This window comes from Zerene cesonia, chromosome 8, assembly GCF_012273895.1.
Source record: "Zerene cesonia ecotype Mississippi chromosome 8, Zerene_cesonia_1.1, whole genome shotgun sequence".
NCBI lineage: Eukaryota > Metazoa > Arthropoda > Insecta > Lepidoptera > Pieridae > Zerene > Zerene cesonia.
This window is the reverse complement of record NC_052109.1, coordinates 8,289,602-8,307,940: the sequence shown is the minus strand read 5'-3', so window position 1 is coordinate 8,307,940 and position 18,339 is coordinate 8,289,602. Positions and strand designations below refer to the sequence as shown.

At 33.3% G+C, this 18,339-nt stretch overlaps 2 protein-coding genes and 1 non-coding gene across 9 annotated transcripts in view; 2 read left to right on the top strand and 1 right to left on the bottom strand.

The window, feature by feature from the left end:
- LOC119828789 (ATP synthase-coupling factor 6, mitochondrial) overlaps positions 1-579 on the top strand; it is a 3,202-nt gene extending 2,623 nt beyond the window's left edge. For both annotated transcript variants that reach the window (XM_038351044.1, XM_038351045.1), the window contains exon 3: positions 305-579. In XM_038351044.1, the coding sequence (XP_038206972.1) occupies positions 305-479 (175 nt within the window). In that variant the 3' untranslated portion in view covers positions 480-579. The remainder of the gene's footprint in view (positions 1-304) is intronic.
- A 1,291-nt stretch (positions 580-1,870) lies between these two features.
- LOC119828575 (AMP deaminase 2) overlaps positions 1,871-18,339 on the top strand; it is a 38,413-nt gene continuing 21,944 nt past the window's right edge. For 2 of the 6 annotated variants that reach the window (XM_038350771.1, XM_038350772.1), the window contains exon 1: positions 1,871-2,057. In XM_038350771.1, coding sequence (XP_038206699.1) covers positions 1,949-2,057 — 109 coding nt within the window. In that variant the 5' untranslated portion in view covers positions 1,871-1,948. Of the gene's footprint in view, positions 2,058-6,324; positions 6,497-10,734; positions 10,895-12,898; positions 13,041-18,339 lie in introns of those variants that run through there. The other 4 variants (XM_038350777.1, XM_038350775.1, XM_038350773.1 and 1 more) reach the window with 4 other exon arrangements.
- On the bottom strand, positions 10,969-11,056 carry Trnay-gua. The gene is given in 2 exon segments: positions 10,969-11,004; positions 11,020-11,056. It is a non-coding gene; the product is annotated as a tRNA-Tyr (tRNA).

Sequence of the window (18,339 nt, the reverse complement as noted above, 5' to 3'; positions counted from 1 at the left end):
AGTAATAAATGTTATTTGCAGTTAACAATTTTCTTTTTTCTTTATTACAATATTTATGGCAAGACTAGGTATTTGTGACTTCCAAGCACCAGCTTAGTACAGTTGTTAGCAATAGAATTCAATTCATGATGACTGAATGACCTGACTCAATAACAAAACCTCAAAATAAAGCATGTAAAATTTATAATATAACTGCTCCTAAACACAAACAAAACTAAATAGGTTCGAGGTAGAGTTGCAGCAATCAGGCACTTCTAGATCACCTAATTGTAAGCAATATTAATGACATAAAATGAATTTTCAGTGGTGGCAAGTTAGTGGATGTCAGTCCAGCTGTAGAAAAGGAACTGAAAGCAGAGTTGGAGAAGCTGGAACGCCAGTTTGGCGGTGGATCTGGTGTCGACATGACTGCATTCCCTTCATTCAAGTTCGAAGAACCCAAACTAGACCCTATCAATGAACAGGCCGCCAAGAAGTGAACAAATTAGTGTATTTATTGATTATTATGCCACAGTGTTAGGAAATAAACTGGTTATTTAAAGGAATATTTGTTTTTCTTGAATATATGACTCATTTATAGTGTTTTATTAATTTCATTTTGGTTTAAGTAACACCATATTTGAATCGAAAAAAGTCTGATTTGTTTTTGTGTTATACTGTGACAAATAACTGGACCTAAACAGAATTTTTATGATTACATAATCTACATACTTATTTATTTTAAAGAGCATTCTTTAAAATAAATAAACGCGTAATAAACGTTTTGAATTTTATTTTATAGGTGAACCTGGACCAAGCCATTATGAACTATATATAAACATTTTATTGATTTATATACCCTTTTGTTGTTTTCTAGTCAGAATCTATTTGCATACAAAATGTATTCATTTTGTTTTTGTTTCATTTTATTGTAGGTATTTGAGTTTGGTGAGTCCTCCAATTTACTTCCTCGAAGATTTAAATGTGTTTAAAGCCATTGCAGTTTCATCACTTGGTGATTTTGCGTTCCTTTTTGGGTAGGAGTAAATTTTTTGATTTGTTGATTCATCAAAATGTTAAATTTATTGTGTTGGATAGTGAATTTTTCGAAGACTATTATTGTTAAGCTGAAAAATGACATGACGCTATGATCAATAAAAGCAGTAATATCAAGGATAAAAATGGGAAATAAATATTCTTTTTTCAGTAATAAATTAATAGATAGGCCCATTTTCAAATAGAGTTTTGTCTATGGAAATACACCACGTATATCAATAATAATTTAGCAATATATACAGGCGTCTATAATATATATAATATAATTTATATCATAGATATTATTTAAGCACAGACTCCAATCGAATCTGCATCATGTATGAGACAACTTTATAGGGAAGAGTAAAATGAAATTAATTTTCTGTTGAAGGCCATTTCAATAAGTACTGTAGGTTTTAGCTCATGTATTTTAATCACCGTGTGTCCAGTCGTAATCATCCTATGTAGGTACGTATTACGAGCACTATGAGTAGAAGGTACCTAGGTCCTAGGCACTCTAGTTCTGGAAAGGTTATCTATTTTTGTACTCGTTTATCTACTTATTTATCTCAAAGCAATAAATGTAACATTAATAATACTCATTGTTATCTTTTAGCCAACATTTTCCATTTCCCATTGTATAATTCGAAATATACGAAAGTAAAAGACATATCAGAGTTACTTTAGTATGTTGCAATTGTATTTATATCGGGTTCTATGTATATAATAATGATAAAATCCTAGTACACAAACGAAATAGTTAAAATCCACAACCGTTCGTTTTCATCCTATCATCCTTTTACGTAGTTAGCGTCGCGATTCATACGCCGTAGAGTGTAGACAATCCGCACGCCGCAGTTGCCCTTCCGCCATCATTGAAGCGGCACGGCGTTATGATCGCGCAATGATAAGTGACAAATAAATAATTGTTACTATGGCAGCCGGTTTCGTCGGCTCCACGAAGAGTTTTCCTTTTTCATTCGACGTAGATGTGGAAGAAGACGACTTGGGACGCGGCACGCCACATCTAAACAAGCGGATAGGTTTGTTTGTTTTCTTGTTCTAGTCGTTAATTGAAATGGACAGAACTTTTTTTTATTTATGTCCTTGTTCTTTGAATGAAACGATAATTTTGTGAAAAACATACATTATCATAACCTGAAAAAGCTGTTGTAGTTTTTGTCACCAATTTTGAACGTGGTGCCTGCAATGAATTCATTGTTATGGTCGAAAACAGACAATGATGTTTATATTTCAGCCGGAAGATTCGAATTGCTTATTGCTAATCCATTTTCGATTAGCAGGGAATTACTTAATGCGGTGTCATTTCATATCGAATTTCGAGATATTATTACTACGAATACCTTATGGCTGATTATTCAGTTAATTATCTGTAACTGGATAGATAGGAGTACTATTTATTACAACACCAAGGAGAATATACCTTGTTGAAGTGTTGGAGAGTGCTTAAGGGGCATTTTTCCGTGGCAAGGGTATGCGGTCGATCGATACTCGGTCAGCTGGCGTTAACACTTCACATGTCTGGGAACAACTTGCTCTCGTTTTGTGAACAGCGATTTTGCAATTCTTTAAAATACAAACATTTTTTTTTCTAGATAAACACATTATAAATCTATATAAGAAACCTACTGGTCTCCTTACCTTACTGGGTCTCTACTTTACTGGCTCACACACTAATATAATTTTTTTTTTCATGTTTAAATTTTTCTGTGAATTTGACCAAATTTAAGTGGTGCCAAATGGCAGACACCAACTACCAAATAAAAAAAATCATAGCCAGCAAAAAGATGAGATATGATGAGATAAATAAATACAAAAAAATGCAGTCGAATTGATAACCTCCTCCATTTTGGAAGTCACAGTCAGGTTCCTAAGTAACATAATATATAAAATTTAACTGTCATATTATTATTAAAGTACAATTTTGATTTATTGAAGTTTGAAGGTCTTTGGCAGGGGGCGGTAACAATCATAAGTGTCCGGAAATGGATGACGAGATTTCTAAAGTGATCCCAAAGAAAATATGCAAGAATAGTATATGCTTTATAGAATTCCAAGTTGCCATTTTATTACCTGCCCTAGTAACCACAATCAAACTCTATATTCGATTGTCGTTCGTACCTGTATATACATTCACATAAATATTTGCAGCTTGTATAAAATAGGTAAGGTCTGGCTGTCGTGGCCTTTTGCTCTACTATGTATTCCAGTGAGCATCTGATATTGTAATTAGACGCGGAATTTAATCAGAATTTCTCTGTAAAATCCATTTAGATTATGGTATAAAGGATATACTAAAGCATGATGTATTAGAAGAATGGGTATTCCTTTCTAACTATTTCTTAAAGTTGTTGGATTTTATTTTATTGATTCGTTTGATTTCCAAAGAATTTGGTAGGTAGTTGCTTTATTCTATAGTTTGAAATGTTGATCGTTACATTTATCAATCCTACCCACACATGTTTTCGTGGGCCTGTCAGATGTATAATATTATATAAATATTATTTTTGCACGCTTATAAATCTACTAGCTGCGCCCCGCGGTTTCACCCGCGTAAGTCCGTATCCCGTAGGAATATCAGGATAAAAAATAGATGTTGGCCGATTCTCAGACCTACCCAAAATGCTTACCAAATTTCAGAGGAATCGGTCAAGCCGTTTCGGAGGAGTATGGCAACGAAAACTGTGACACGAGAATTTTATATATTAGAAAGATTTATTTTTAAATTGGCAATAGGCACTTATAGTTTGTCGCAATTTCATATCTGAATTCTGAATACATTAATTAACTATTTAATTATTACCGATAACAGATTATTTTTCAGTAATCTTATAATATTATTTTTAAATGTTATTTTTGAGAAAAAATCATTATAAATATAGCCAATATTTATCAGTATCGATTCGTTTCGAACTCAAAAGGATGTGACCAGTGCCATATATGATTAAAGTCTACTAACTGGTTTTTCAAATCTTTTATTACCAAAAAAGAGATGCTTAATGAATGAGTGTTTAAAATTGAGTGTTTAAAATCATAATAATTGATATTATTTATTATCTAACTGGACAGTAATTTGAATTGTCATTGCAATATTACAATTGAATGAAACTTACAATTAAAATTGCCCAAATCTTTTATTAGGCAAATTAAGACGCTCTGGAATTTGTACATAGAATTTATACTATAATTAACTCACTGAAAATTCCTAAATTTGAAGGTTATCTTATCGCTATCACAACACGTGTTGGTCCAGTGAATAGCGATCACTGTGTAAATGTGTCCTTCTGTCAGGCGATGTCACGGCGATGCATATGTTAGGACTTTAGTCATTTGATTTATTACTGTAGAATTTCCATGGACTGGATTTTATCGAATTTTTAAAGGTTCTTTTTTTATCACGCCTATATCTAACGGATTTTGGGACATTAGTTGCGCATGGAAATCTTTAGATGGAATCATTTTACGAACAAGATGATTTAAAATATTAAACCATCACATGCAGCGATTCTGTCCTTTCAAAGCGCTTTATAACGCTGTTTCTCTTGTCAATGCTATATATATTTAGCACTCTGTCCCAAAAACTACAGAAGCGGTATTTGGTGAAACTTGCCCTAGGATAAGTCCCGAGTTGAAGTATATTGCCAACACAATAAAAAAAAAAATCAATTTTAATCCGACTAATAGTTTTGAGCTATGCGTACACTATTGACATGCTATACATACACTAATGACACATATGGTATCGTTGTACTCCGTGATGTGGAACCCCAAAATCAGTGAAACAAACGAACTGCAAGCGACCACAACATAAGCACCTTACTCTCTACACTTATTTAAAACTAGTTGCGACCCGTATCCCGTAGAAATATCGGGATAAAAAGTTGCCTATATGTTATTCCAGTTATCCAGCTGTCTAACTTCAAAATTTCATTGCAATCGATTCAGTAGTCTTTGCGTAAAAGAGCAACAAACACCCACATCCTTACAAACTTTCGCATTTATAATATTAGTAGGATATATTGACTTTACGAAATAGATAGCATCCTGTAAGTTATTTTTTATATTTCAATTCTTCTGCCTGCTTGCTTTTAGAAGATATTATTATATTGAGTTGTTCATATTAAAAACTCTTATCGCCAGCAATATTATAATTATCACATTCGAATATTAATATGTTGATAGCAGGAACCTTTCACAATGTTTAATTGACAAAATGTTAGATAAGATAAGAGGATAAAACGAAATAGTACAGCTTGGTAACTTCGTTATTTAATGCATAATAATGAAAGCTATTTTTAAATATATCTCTTTAATTGTTTGCTATTAAATTGACGTACATATGAGCCTAATTGGTCAGATCTCGTAGTAAAAGCTAAATGCCGCGGTTATCATCACACTATCACACTAAAATTATAAATGTGAAAGTTTCTTTGCATGGATGTTTGATTATGATGTCCGTCAATCATGCTGAAACTACTGAACGGATTTTGATGAAATTTGGTACACAGACATAACAGGGTATGAGCTGACTTGGGTGATAGGTTACTTTTTATCCCGATTAAATGCTCCCTTGGGATAAAACAGTAATCTTGATATACGGGACGAGCGTCTAGTAAGTCAATAATATTAAATAATATAGTAATAACTGAAAAAATACGCGCAGCAGACCCTCATTAGTGTCCCGAGCTGCTAACAACATGACGTATGTAACTCGGGCTCGGACTCGGTTTAGCCCTTGCCCTCCGCATGATTGATCGGTCTAAATGTCTTCCGTGAACAACTTCATGAGATATTAGAATTTAGAATGTGCTGCTACCGTCTAATACATAACGTGTCTCACATAACCTGTAAAATTATTTCGAAACTGAAACACGACAGTTGCACTTGGTATTGTGTTGTACTATGGATGGTACGAAATTCAATAATGAATATCAGATTCTAAGTGGATAGTTTATTTAAACTAAAACGCGGACTCGTACCTATAAATGGTATCAATTTAATCTTATTTTTTTTTATTCGTTGAGAAATAGAGTTTGTGACCCGATTTATAAACGTAAAACGTCAGTAAGAAGTATATTATCATTTGTGATAAACTTGCTCCATAACATGCTAATAAGTTGTTTTTGTTATAAAGAATAATGGCACTATGAAAATGCCACAAAAATCTTTAGCGATTATCCCAAATCAAACAAAGATACGCTTGACAGTCCGTCCGTGACGCGGCTGATTGTGCTAAACACAAAAGCATGTATATTTGTGTCGGTGCCAGCCAGCGCCGTTCAGTCGACAACATAGCACACGTCCAATCACATTGTCCTATTGAAAATTATATAAAACCGTGTGTGCTAGTGCTTTTATGCTAAAATAAAGAAAAAAGTGAAATTTTGACAGTGATTTTGCCGCGCTTTTTGACCATTGACAATCGATGCGAGTTCCCGCGTTTACGTTTGGAATCCAAGCGGTATGATCAACCAAAAATCATGAAATTTTCTAACTTTTACAGCGCATCATGGGTATTGCATGCGAAATTGAACACAAGGCCGGCTCTTATTTACTGAAATAAGCGTAATGACGCAATTAACTGTGTCTAAGAATAGATTCAAGATCTATATAATTATAAAAAGTTTATACTTTCAATAGTTAAGTACGTTATATAACATTGCAAATTCTTAAATTGTGATTTACACCCATATCAAGGGATTACGTTGATTGCAAAACATATCAATGATATTGTATTTGCTGTAATTATTGTTTATAATATTATTGTTAGGTTACTTAATAGCTAAAACATTAATAAAAACGTCATATCATTTTGTTTATTTTCTACATGAAAACCATAAATTATTGTAGTGGAAATTAGTCACAGTCATGATGCACTGCTGATAAAATCCCAGTTCTTAGGAACAATATTGAAATGGAAGAAATACATAGCTATGAAATCACGATGTATTTTTGTAATTTTATATCGCGTTTAAAGCATGAATCTTGTATGAAAGCTTAACACTGAATGAAAATTGTGTTCTCATGAATTTTTTAAAAATAATTCATTGTCTCTTTTGTTCATTGGTCACGTGTTAATTAAGTCAAGGTGACTTTAAAAAGTCGACAAATAATATCGATAGTTTAAAAAATATAAATAAATCAAATTTTTATTCCGTTAAAAAAATAACGAATAATTTTACATTAATATATTACCATAGACTAATATACTCTATAGATTTCAAATCACGTTTTCTATTGATTAATTATATACATATATTGTCTGTTGATGATATTATGTCTCTAGTGCGTATATTTTGTACTAGTAATAACTATGTAAAGCAAATATTATCAACTTATAAAAAGAAAAACTTGGTAGACATCGAAAATTTACTCTTAAAACTAAATAAATTGCATTTGAGGTTAAATACTATCAAAGGTTTCAGCATTAAGTGATCAGAGCTACACTTTAATGTAGAAATAGGGACAAGTATTAAATATTGCAACTTCATATTTTTCAAATTTCAAAATCGATAAATATCTAATAAAGAATATATAAAAATCCTATATATTTATTACTGGGTGATGGAAACGAGCCCCAAATAAATTCCTTCCATTTGAGAAATGATTTGGAAAGCGGCAGGTCTTTGACACGGAGGTACATTTGAGCTCGTGGTGGGCGTTTGGCGCTTGTGATGCACCGAAATAGTTTTCACGACGTTCCGGTATCTTGCTTATCATCTAAATTCATGCCAGTTGTTTGTTGTTATGATTTTAATGAGGTTAAACTGCAAACAATTGTTCGATTATTATTGCCATAAAATGGCTGGCATATTACTTTCTAGCTGCGCCCCACAGTTTCACCCCCGTAATTCTGTATCTGTACGAATATCGGGATAAGAAGTTGCTTGTGTGTTATTCCAGTTTTTCAGCTATCTACGTACCAAATTTCATTTCGATAGGTTGAGTAGATTTTGCGTGAAAGAGTAACAAACATACACATATATATATCCTCGCAAAGTTTCGCATTTACAATATTAGTAGGAAGTAGGATAGTAGTCCTTCTAGGGTTATATTAATGGTGGTCCGTCCGTCTTTCTGTCTATCTGTCTGTTAAGACCTTTTTCTCAGAAACGGTTTAAGTTTAAAGATATCAAATTAAAATTTATCCATAAAAATACTTCTTTGTAGCCAAAAGCATTCGAACGTCCGGCATGTGCGATGTCGAAGGAGAGAATCAGACAAATACAATTAGATAATTTTATGGTCTATGCGTATTTAATTGAGTTAAATCACATAGCAACCACCTGAATAATTATTTTTAATAAAAACTACACCGTCTTCAAAATGCCAAAACTAGACCAAAATTGAATGGTAGTCCCATCTCAGACGTCAGCATTCAAATAAAAACAGAATCATAAAAATTGGTTCACCCAATTAAAAGTTATGAGGTAACAAACACAAAAAATCAGTCGACATTCCTACGGGATACGGACTTACGCGGGCGAAACCGCGGGGCGCAGCTAGTACACTATAAATGAATCAAATGCTATTCGGCAAAATGACGTTGATTCATTCAACGTATGAGTTAGCCAAATAAACTGCAACTAGGTAAGTCGTGTTTTTCATCGACAAAACATTGATGCGCGAACCATTGCTCCGTTTGGCACGAGATACAGATTATAAATCAAATAGATAAATGGCAAACTTTTCAGTGTTGCTCCTTTGTCAACCTGTAGGCAGGTAATTTATAATTGTGCTAGCGTCCGCCATCACGTGATTATCACGTTGCTATGTTGTCTGTAGCAGCATTGCACGAAGAAAATTTCCATCCGCTATTTCTATATAAATGTTTTAAGCTTAGAAAGCAATTTGCTGTAGTCCATTTATGAATACGTATCGTGATTTGTGTAAAAATGTTTAACTGCTCAGCTGAGAAAACATAACTTCCAAATAGAATTATTTTCATAAAATAAAATTGGCCAGAATTTTTATAATTTATCTACTGTTGTTTATTGATGCAAGGAGCAAGTTAAAATCTACACTTTTTTTTGTAATTGGTATGGAATAAAACTAATAGAATACTAATACATATAAAACTTTGACTATTTAACGATAAAATTAAAATTTATTGATAGTTCATTCGCCTTAATAATAACGGTGAAGATAAACAACTAAAGTCGCTGCAATGCAGCCAAGCCAAATATTTTTAATAAATATCGTTTGATAGAGATAGATCTTAACTATTTTATAGTGAGCACGTCGTCTAGTATCGTATGAGTCGTGAGTTCTATTCCTGGACATAAGTATATATAATAAATTAAGGGCATTTCGGTGAGGTGTTTGAATATATTACGTAGAATTATTGCAATCTGTGTCTAAATATTGCAAGTGTGTAAAAATACCGGATGGAGTTTCCTCTTCAACCTGTTTTAAAAAAGGATGCGAGGTTTTTGATTGGACTGACTGTACTGTTTTGGATTTGATACCACAGATCGTTCGACTGAATTAAGCGATTTAGATTATGCTCTCTTTAGTTGAAAGCCGATGCCTTCAGTGCGTCATTTAAATTTGTTCTAGTTCTGACAATGTTATTTGTTAAAATTATTATTGTTACAATAGGATTATGTTATAATTTTTGAATCAATAAGTTTTTAAAATTTGCAAATTAGGATATGGTCTGTTAAGTCGGCAGTGTCATTATATTGCCAGAGACGAGAGAGGAATCATTTCCATCAATGATAATACCTTTTTAAGTTATTTATGTACAGTTGTAAATAATCATATAAATGCAAAGTAAATATAATTTAAGTAAGACCCTTTGTTTTGTAGTCTTAACGACAGCTAAATTCTGTTTAAACTGGGTCTAGTTTAAATTTTGTATGATAAATGAATCCAGCATCAGAGATATTACTATGTCTAGTAAGTAAAAATGTACGTGTAAACCTCTAATAATTATTAAACGATGAACAAAACAATAATATGTACTTTATTTATGTGATTTCAACTTATGAACTATAAATTCTCGGAAGCATCATTATAAATTTTAATTAATAGCAAATTCTTTTTTTTTTTAATAAAAAAAAAAAACTGTAAACGGTGTAGACAGCTCCTTTCTTTCTTACAAAATTAAACGACTCTTGCCAACAAGACAAAATAATTGCACGCATAAATGAAAACATTAGGGTGTCGCTAAGCTATTTTTTATTTTAACTGCCGTTGAATGACCGGGAGTTATTTATTGTTGAAAATAAACAATGACGCACGTGGTTCGGTTCGCGTTTTGATTTTTAAATCAAAATAACGCTGTGTTATTATTGTGCAAACAGGCAATGGCCGGCTGCCTTTGTGTTCGCCATATTATTCAGGCGGGCAACCCTAGCCATACTAGCGCTATATATTATCTATATCTGGATATTAGAAAGAACTTCTTAGCGAAATCAGAACATCTACATAATTCGAAGATTGAAACCGAATAAATTTGTTACATTGCAACACATTGATAAGAATGGAACACGGAAAATAAACAGCTTTATTTTTATAGATAAAAATAGCTCGCGTATTAATTGCATCGCGTATAATTTATTAATTGTTGTTAGAGAGAAAATGTGTATTCAAGAATTCTAAACTAAATAAACGATAAAAAATGTTTAAATAAATTTGAATATGGAATTCTCTAAAAAACTCGCTTCGATTGTCATTTGTCAATTGCCATTCTAGGTTAAGCGTTTTGTTTTAATTTTTTGCCATTTGATAAATGTCGGGAATAATTAGATGAAGTAGTGTGCAGTGAGAAAGTGTTAAAAAATGTCTTCGAGAGGCGTTCAAGATGGGTCTAGATCACCAATGATCATCACCGACTCGTTTTTCGATGATGGTGGTAAGTTTTAAAATGTGTATTTTTTTTAGAATAAAACAAAATACGAGTAAAATAAAAAAAATAAATAAAAAGTCTCCTTCGAGCCGGATTTGAACCAGCGACCTATGGATGACAGTGATATACCTCTACAGTCCACCGCTCTACCAACTGAGCTATCGAAGGTATGTAAACACTGGTGAAATTATGAATCATGTTCTAAAATATTGTGTAACACTCCAGCCGTGGCCTTAAATGTAAATGCAATGAAATTTCGAAGGAATAATTAAATATTTAATGATACGGTTATGCATTACAACGTTTTTCTTATAACATTGTAATATTAATTCTCTTTAACAAAACACCAGTTTTATTTTTAATCGGAAATTGTTATTTTTTATATTCTACTGTCATTTACACGAGTAAATGCTACGAAGCTATGTATCTATTTACGTTAAGACAAGTGATAGGTATTTAAAATTATTATCTTCATACTAGCTGTGCCCGCGACTTCGATCTCGCGTGCGTAGTTTCAAATTCAAATATATATTTTGAGCCTATATTTTGAGGGGGAATACTAGCTAGCAAAAAACGTTTCGTCGAAATCCAGTAGTTTTGAATTCCGGACAATAACAGACAGACAAAAAACAATTTCAAAATTTTTTTTTAGCTGGTGTTGTATGAAGTCTCCTTTAGGCTTTCCTTTTTCAACGTACAGAATTGAATACACTATTCTACAGTATTAATATATACAGTACTAGCTGTTTGTTCAGATTTCGCCCGTCGTACATATTATATTATATGTACCACGCCTATGTCACTCGGTGAAGTTACAGCTTTCTAATGGTGAAATAATTTTCGAAATCGGTCCAGTGGTGTTTGCGTGGAAACGTTACAAACATACAAACGTTTCCTCTTTATGATATATTAGTGTAGATAGATAGATATGCTTAAACGTGCGTTCTTATATTATGCCATCTCGTCATGTTTTTCCGTTGATAAAACAAATATGTCCCCTGGAAAGATACTGTGCAAAGATGAATAAAGAGCTAGCTTGTTGCTACCCTATAATCTTTTGTTTACATTCGACAGGTCATGGCTGAATATCGCGAGCTATGAATAGGGTTGTCACCTTGACATTGTGTTTTTAAAATATTTTTTTATCACTTATATTTGACAGGTGAATTGGTCGATTTAATGTGTACAAAGAACAATACAGTAACAGTTCGTTCCTCTGTTACACAATAACAGTGGAATTTATCACAATCGAAACTTATTACTTTTGTGTGATGACTCAATGTATTTGCTCATGAGGTTTCTATGTATTTTTTCTACATTCACGAAGTATTATTTATTAATAACCAAGATAGCGTTACGTTCAAGTAACAGTTGTAAATCTCATTTAATTGACATCCTTGCTTGTAAACGCCAGATTTATACGCTTTCCTTGGCAAACAAAGCAGACTAACTGGTTAAATCACATCTTGTTACAAACGACTCGAGACCCCCTCACTTAATAGTGTTTTCTCAAGTCAAAAAGTGGATCATATGGGGCTGGTTACAAACAAGTATTCGCTGTCTACCATGACGTCTTAAAACAGGAGTGTATCCAGTGTAGGCAAATGAAGGCGTGATCGAACTATAAAACGGAAAAACATCTTCAAAATCCATATATTTAATGATAACAATGGGTAGATTGGAATGATAGGGTGGGTGTGGTTTTTGGCAAGGAAATAAGGCATACTTGCGTAACGGCAAAGGATATAGAACAAGACATACAAACGCTTCTTGGGGTAGTATTTAATGCTAGGCCGTATATGCATTTGTAAATACATAAAAAATGTTGAAGGGATTTGTATACATTAGTCATTGAACATTGATCCTCTATAGAACAAACGGAAGTGTATTGTAATATAGATGGTAGATGACGATACTCATTGTCAGATTTTTGAATCATTGCACCATGCTAAGTCGCGTTGCGTACTTGAAACTCGTTAGTTGTAGACCCTACGCTCCCAGTGGCCATGCAAAAATTCTTAACTCCAAACAGTAAACCGAAGTGACTCAGTCACTTGCAATTCAGTCAGTCATTCGGTGAACGTCAAATAGTGCGGTCGAATCGCGCCGTGTCGCGTCGCGTGGCATGTCACAACGTAATGAGATGACATAATTAAGTATTTAGTTACTCGATGTTGTGAAAGTCATCGGATTTCCGCACACCATATGCTAGATTCGTATTTTGATATGAGCTTGTGATGATGTTATTACAATCGATTACTTACATACGCCGATAGGAAAATACAGCTTTGTTTTTAATAGTCCAAGGTGCGACAGAGAGGGTCCATACATTTTGTTGATAAGAAAAGGATAGTAAGCCGTTGTGTGGTTGTGTCAGCGTAAAATGTTATAGTTGATAACGAAGCTTAACGTGTCGGCCACCCATATTGTATTAAGGTAGCCTCTAGGGTTATGCCGAAAGCAGTTTAGATATTATCGACGTGCGTGAGAACATACTTATGAAAATTATGAATGAATTATTGATCTGTTGTCAATGTTTTTTGGATAAAAGTAGCTAATAACAGAAGAGGCTTAATTAAAAGCGTATAATATTTTTTGTCAAAAAGCTTGAGAGACTTCCAGTAAATGATAATTATGGTAATCATAGTAATTAAAAATCACCGTCCAAAACTCTTTTTCGATGCTTAAAAATTATTTAAAGACGAGCCTTTTTAAAACAATGATATAACCCTGGTGTTCTCACTAGGTAGATAATTATATAGCCTAGTTTCTCAGTAGGTTTCTACCTACTGTCGATTTTCTAGTAGATTACCTACGTAGGTACTCGTGGAAAATATTTACGGGCTCTATGCTATGAATATTTTATGCTGCTGTACTATGCAGTATGCAGGTCGTATTATAGTGAAACTCGCGTGGGTTCGTGACTTTGTATATTTGATACGTTATTCGCAAATCGAATTATTGATTCATTGGTATGATTTAATGATGTTTGTTTAAGACGACATACAATTAGCATAGTCGTTCGACTGACCGCTTATCATACAGATAACCTTTGAATTATATTGCGTCATTGTGTCATATTTTATGTGTTATATAATTTGATTAAAACAATCTTGAAATTAATAATTTGCGAGCGCCATCGCGTATCCCCTGTGGCATTTTATGAGTAATGTAATCTAATTGATAAGTTATTTTATTATTAATTTTGGGCGGAGTACGGTGTTATTAATTAGTAGAGAATACGGAGTTTTATAATTGCAAATAAAATATCAGATGATTATTTGAATAAAAGATATGAATATTCGTATAGAATAAATATATGACCATAATATATGTATTGGTGTGGTAATAGTATTATGATAATCGGTTTCTACGTACACTAGATATTTAAAATTATGCGCCATTGGCTATCCGTAGGACGTGAACACTTTTTCAATTAAAAACGAATCATAACATGCTTTCCATTATAGCTTCGCCCCCGCAGTCGTAGGAAAAAATAGACAGTCCGATATTATCCTTTCCTAGTTCCCAGCTCCCGTGGGACTTCGAGGAAAAAATATATCCGATGTCCTTTCTCGGGTCTCGCTGTACCAAATTGTATTTTTTTGTGTTTGATTTTACGCGGGTATGATACATTTAGAAATTAAAAACTTTTTAACGGATTTTAAACGCGAGACGACGGGACGGGACGGGACGGATGAGAGACGGGAGACTCTCCCCGTGACCACGCTCGCTGTAAAGTGTTCGAAACGTCGGGTTAATAATATAATAAATAAATCGCGTTTAAAATCCGTTAAAAAGTTTTCAATTTCTAAATGTACCAAATTGTTTCAATGGTTTAGGCGTGAAGAAGAGACATATAGACAGACAGAGTACAGAAGTAGATTGAGACATCTTATATTAAAAATGCAAAATTATCGTTTTTATAATATCAGGTCTAATAAGAATATATAATTACTAAATAAAAGTATCGATTGACAACCCTACTCTTGTAATTCTTTTGAATACAAAAATTAATTATTGTTTAATTTTAATTAATTGTTGATACAATGAAATAGACCGTTCGTGTGCGATACACGTATCATATTACGCATTTAATTGAAAAGAAATCTAATATATTAAAACTTATATATTTTACTTGGTAGATTGGTTGTTGTCAGGTGTATTTTATCCTACTAATATTATAAACGTGAAAGTTTGTAAGTATGGATGTATGGATGTTTGTTACTCTTTCACGCAAAAACGACTGAACCGATTGCAATGAAATTTTGTACGTAGACAGCTGGACTAACATATAGGCAACTTTTTATCCCGATATTCCTACGGGATATGGATTTACGCGGGTGAAACCGCGGGGCGCAGGTAGTTATTTATAATTCTCATGTTTTTGATAAGATAACGATCAAGCATTACTTCATATTTGTGTATTTAATTATAATTGAAATTTTATAAATGGGACCACATGGCAGCCACCAGCTGTCAAATTAAAGTCATAAAAATCTGTTCACCCAGTAAAAAGTTAACATCAAAAAAATTCAGTCGAATAGATAACCTCCCCCTCTTTTTAAGTTGGTTGAAAATATATATTTTGTTTTAATAGATGTAGATATAATAGCGCTTTAGAATCGTCAAAATATCTATTTGTTTTAATACTAGCGGTCCGACCCGGCTTCGCCCGTACTACATATTATCCTATAGCCTTCCTCAATATATGGGCTATCTAACACTGAAATAATTTTCCAAATCGGACCAGCGGTTCCTGAGATTAGCGCTTTCAAACAAACAAACAAACAAAGTCTTCAACTTTATTATTAGTATGAATTTTCCAAGATAAACTGGCGCTCAGCAAGATGCTGTGCTTGCTCCCTTATAATTTTTAATAGGTGCTTATCCTAGGATACTTCCTATCCTACTAATATTATAAATGCGAAAGGAAAGTTTGTGAGGATGGATGTATGTGTATGTATGTTTGTTACTCTTTCACGTAAAAACTAGTGAACAGCTGGACAACTGGAATAATACATTGCAATTTGTGATACTAGATACTAGCCATATCCCGTAGGAATATCGGGATAAAAAGTTACCTATATGTTAATTCAGTTGTCCAGCTGTCTACGTACCAAATTTCATTGCAATCAGTTCAGTAGTATTTGCGTGAAAGAGCAACAAACACACACACACGTCCTTACAAACTTTCGCATTTATAATATTAGTAGGATAATAATAATATATTAGATAGGATAGTAGGATACCCTAGAAAGTGGCTGTTAGAAAGTCGACGTAAAACTTGTTACTGAGGCACTTTGGATATTTGCATATCTATACTGATATTATAACGCTGAAGAGTTTGTTTGTTTGATAGCATTAATCTCAGGAACTACTAGTCCGATTTGAAAAATTCTTTCAGTGTTAGATAGCCCATTTATTGAGTGGCTATAGGCTATATATGTATCATGGGCGAAGCCGGGGCGGACCGCTAGTTACATATTACTAGTACTAAAATAGCTAGCTAGAATAAATAGATGTAGTTCTCTAATAGGGTTATTTTTTGAAATCGGTCCGATAGTTTTTATGTGAAAACTTTACAAAGATACAGACAAAAATACTCATGTTTGTTGCTTGTAGTATTTGAATTCGATGTTAGTATGTACTGTTTAATGATTAGTTTAAACTTCCATTAATTTAAAGAATTTCAATGCAATCTGAAATAATTATCAAAAAAAAGCCTATATCACCTGAACTGGACTAAATTTAAAAGAAAGGACCACCTTTGAAAATTAAAAAAATCATTAAAATCGTTTCTCCCAGAGCAAAGCTATGAGGAAACAAACAGAAAAATACAGTCGAATTGATAACCTCCTCCTTTTTTTGAAGTCGGGTAAAAATAGATTTAGAGTTCGAGCCGATTTACTTATCTAACCTTATCTTATTCGTGTGTATATATTTTAAAACCTGTTCTTTTAGTAGAAGTCTAATTGAATCAATATATGTTTGAGTTTTATGACTCAACTAGCTGCGCCCCGCGGTTTCACCCGCGCAGTCCGTATCCCGTAGGGATATCGGGATAAAAAGGTGCCTATATGTTATTCCAGTTGTCCAGCTGTCTACGTACCAAATTTCATTGCAATCGGTTCAGTAGTTTTTGCGTGAAAGAGCAACAAACACACACACACATTTATAATATTAGTAGGATGATTAACAGTATATACAGCGTTTGTTTATAAATATGTGTTTTAATTACACATAATTAGTTTCACGTAGATATTCTTAATTACAGGTGTAACGGAACGCACCCGAGCGGCGGTAAATTTCAAAGAGAGGTTAACGCGACCATAATTCTATACGATGGCCGCGTTGGTCCGCGCTCGGCCAATGGGAGCGCGGCAGCATAAAATTTGTCATCGGCCGCGTTTTTGTAAAATAGTCGTTATGAAGTCGTTTTGAAGTTAATGGGTCGTTAAGAGTTCGTTAAGAGTTTCGTTGAGGTTCTTTGTTAACTTATTGTAATAGACTAAAGATTTCGCAATATAGGAATGTAATCATTGTAAAAGTGTTCAAATCTTTAGTAGTGAATAAACTATAGTGGATATTTGTGTTTTGTACTTCATTTCTACACAAACTCCATTATACAGGCCATTTGCACATTTTACAATACAATGTTAGAACTCTTTAACGGATATGATTTATTACTTTAATTTCTATGTATTTAAAATTTTCTAAATAGCAGTTATTATGAGAAATCAGTTTATTTGAAATCTCCATTTTGTATTTCAGTTCTGCAAAAAAAGTACATCGAGGCTCCCGTTGGAGCACTCCAGATTCTAAAAAATACGAATTTAAGGTCACTGTCCGTTCTTTTTTCACGCCTAAACCGCTGAATCAATATGGATGACATTTGGTATAAATATAGTTTTTGACCCAAGAAAGAACATGGCACTAATTTCAGAAATCTGAAATCCCACAGAAATGGGAATATCTCTCTTCTCGAATTGAGAACGCCCTTAGTCTTCGGAAACGTCGGTTAAAAATTCCTTCAGCAGAAATCAGGTTACCAATATCAATTTACTGTGGTATATTGAAGCGGTACAAGTATATCCTAGCACTCCAGCAAACCAGTATAATGGACGCGCCCTATTCATAAATTTTCTAATTTTATCGATCGAGTTGCGTTTACTATTCAATTATAGTGATATTTATAGATGGTCCCAATTTTTCCATTTGAATCTCGAATAGTGTGGACGTTTTTTTTTTTTGAGGAGTAATTAACGGCTTGGTTACGAGGCCTTTAAGCCGAACTGGCTAAAAGTATGTAGCTGAATCACAGAAAATATAATACCAACTATAAAGATAGTCTATGCTAAATTACGCCTGGATGCAATTTATCACAGATATAATCACAGATACTAAAAGTTTAGACTTATATCTCAGCTTGAAGTTTATAGTTTTTTTAC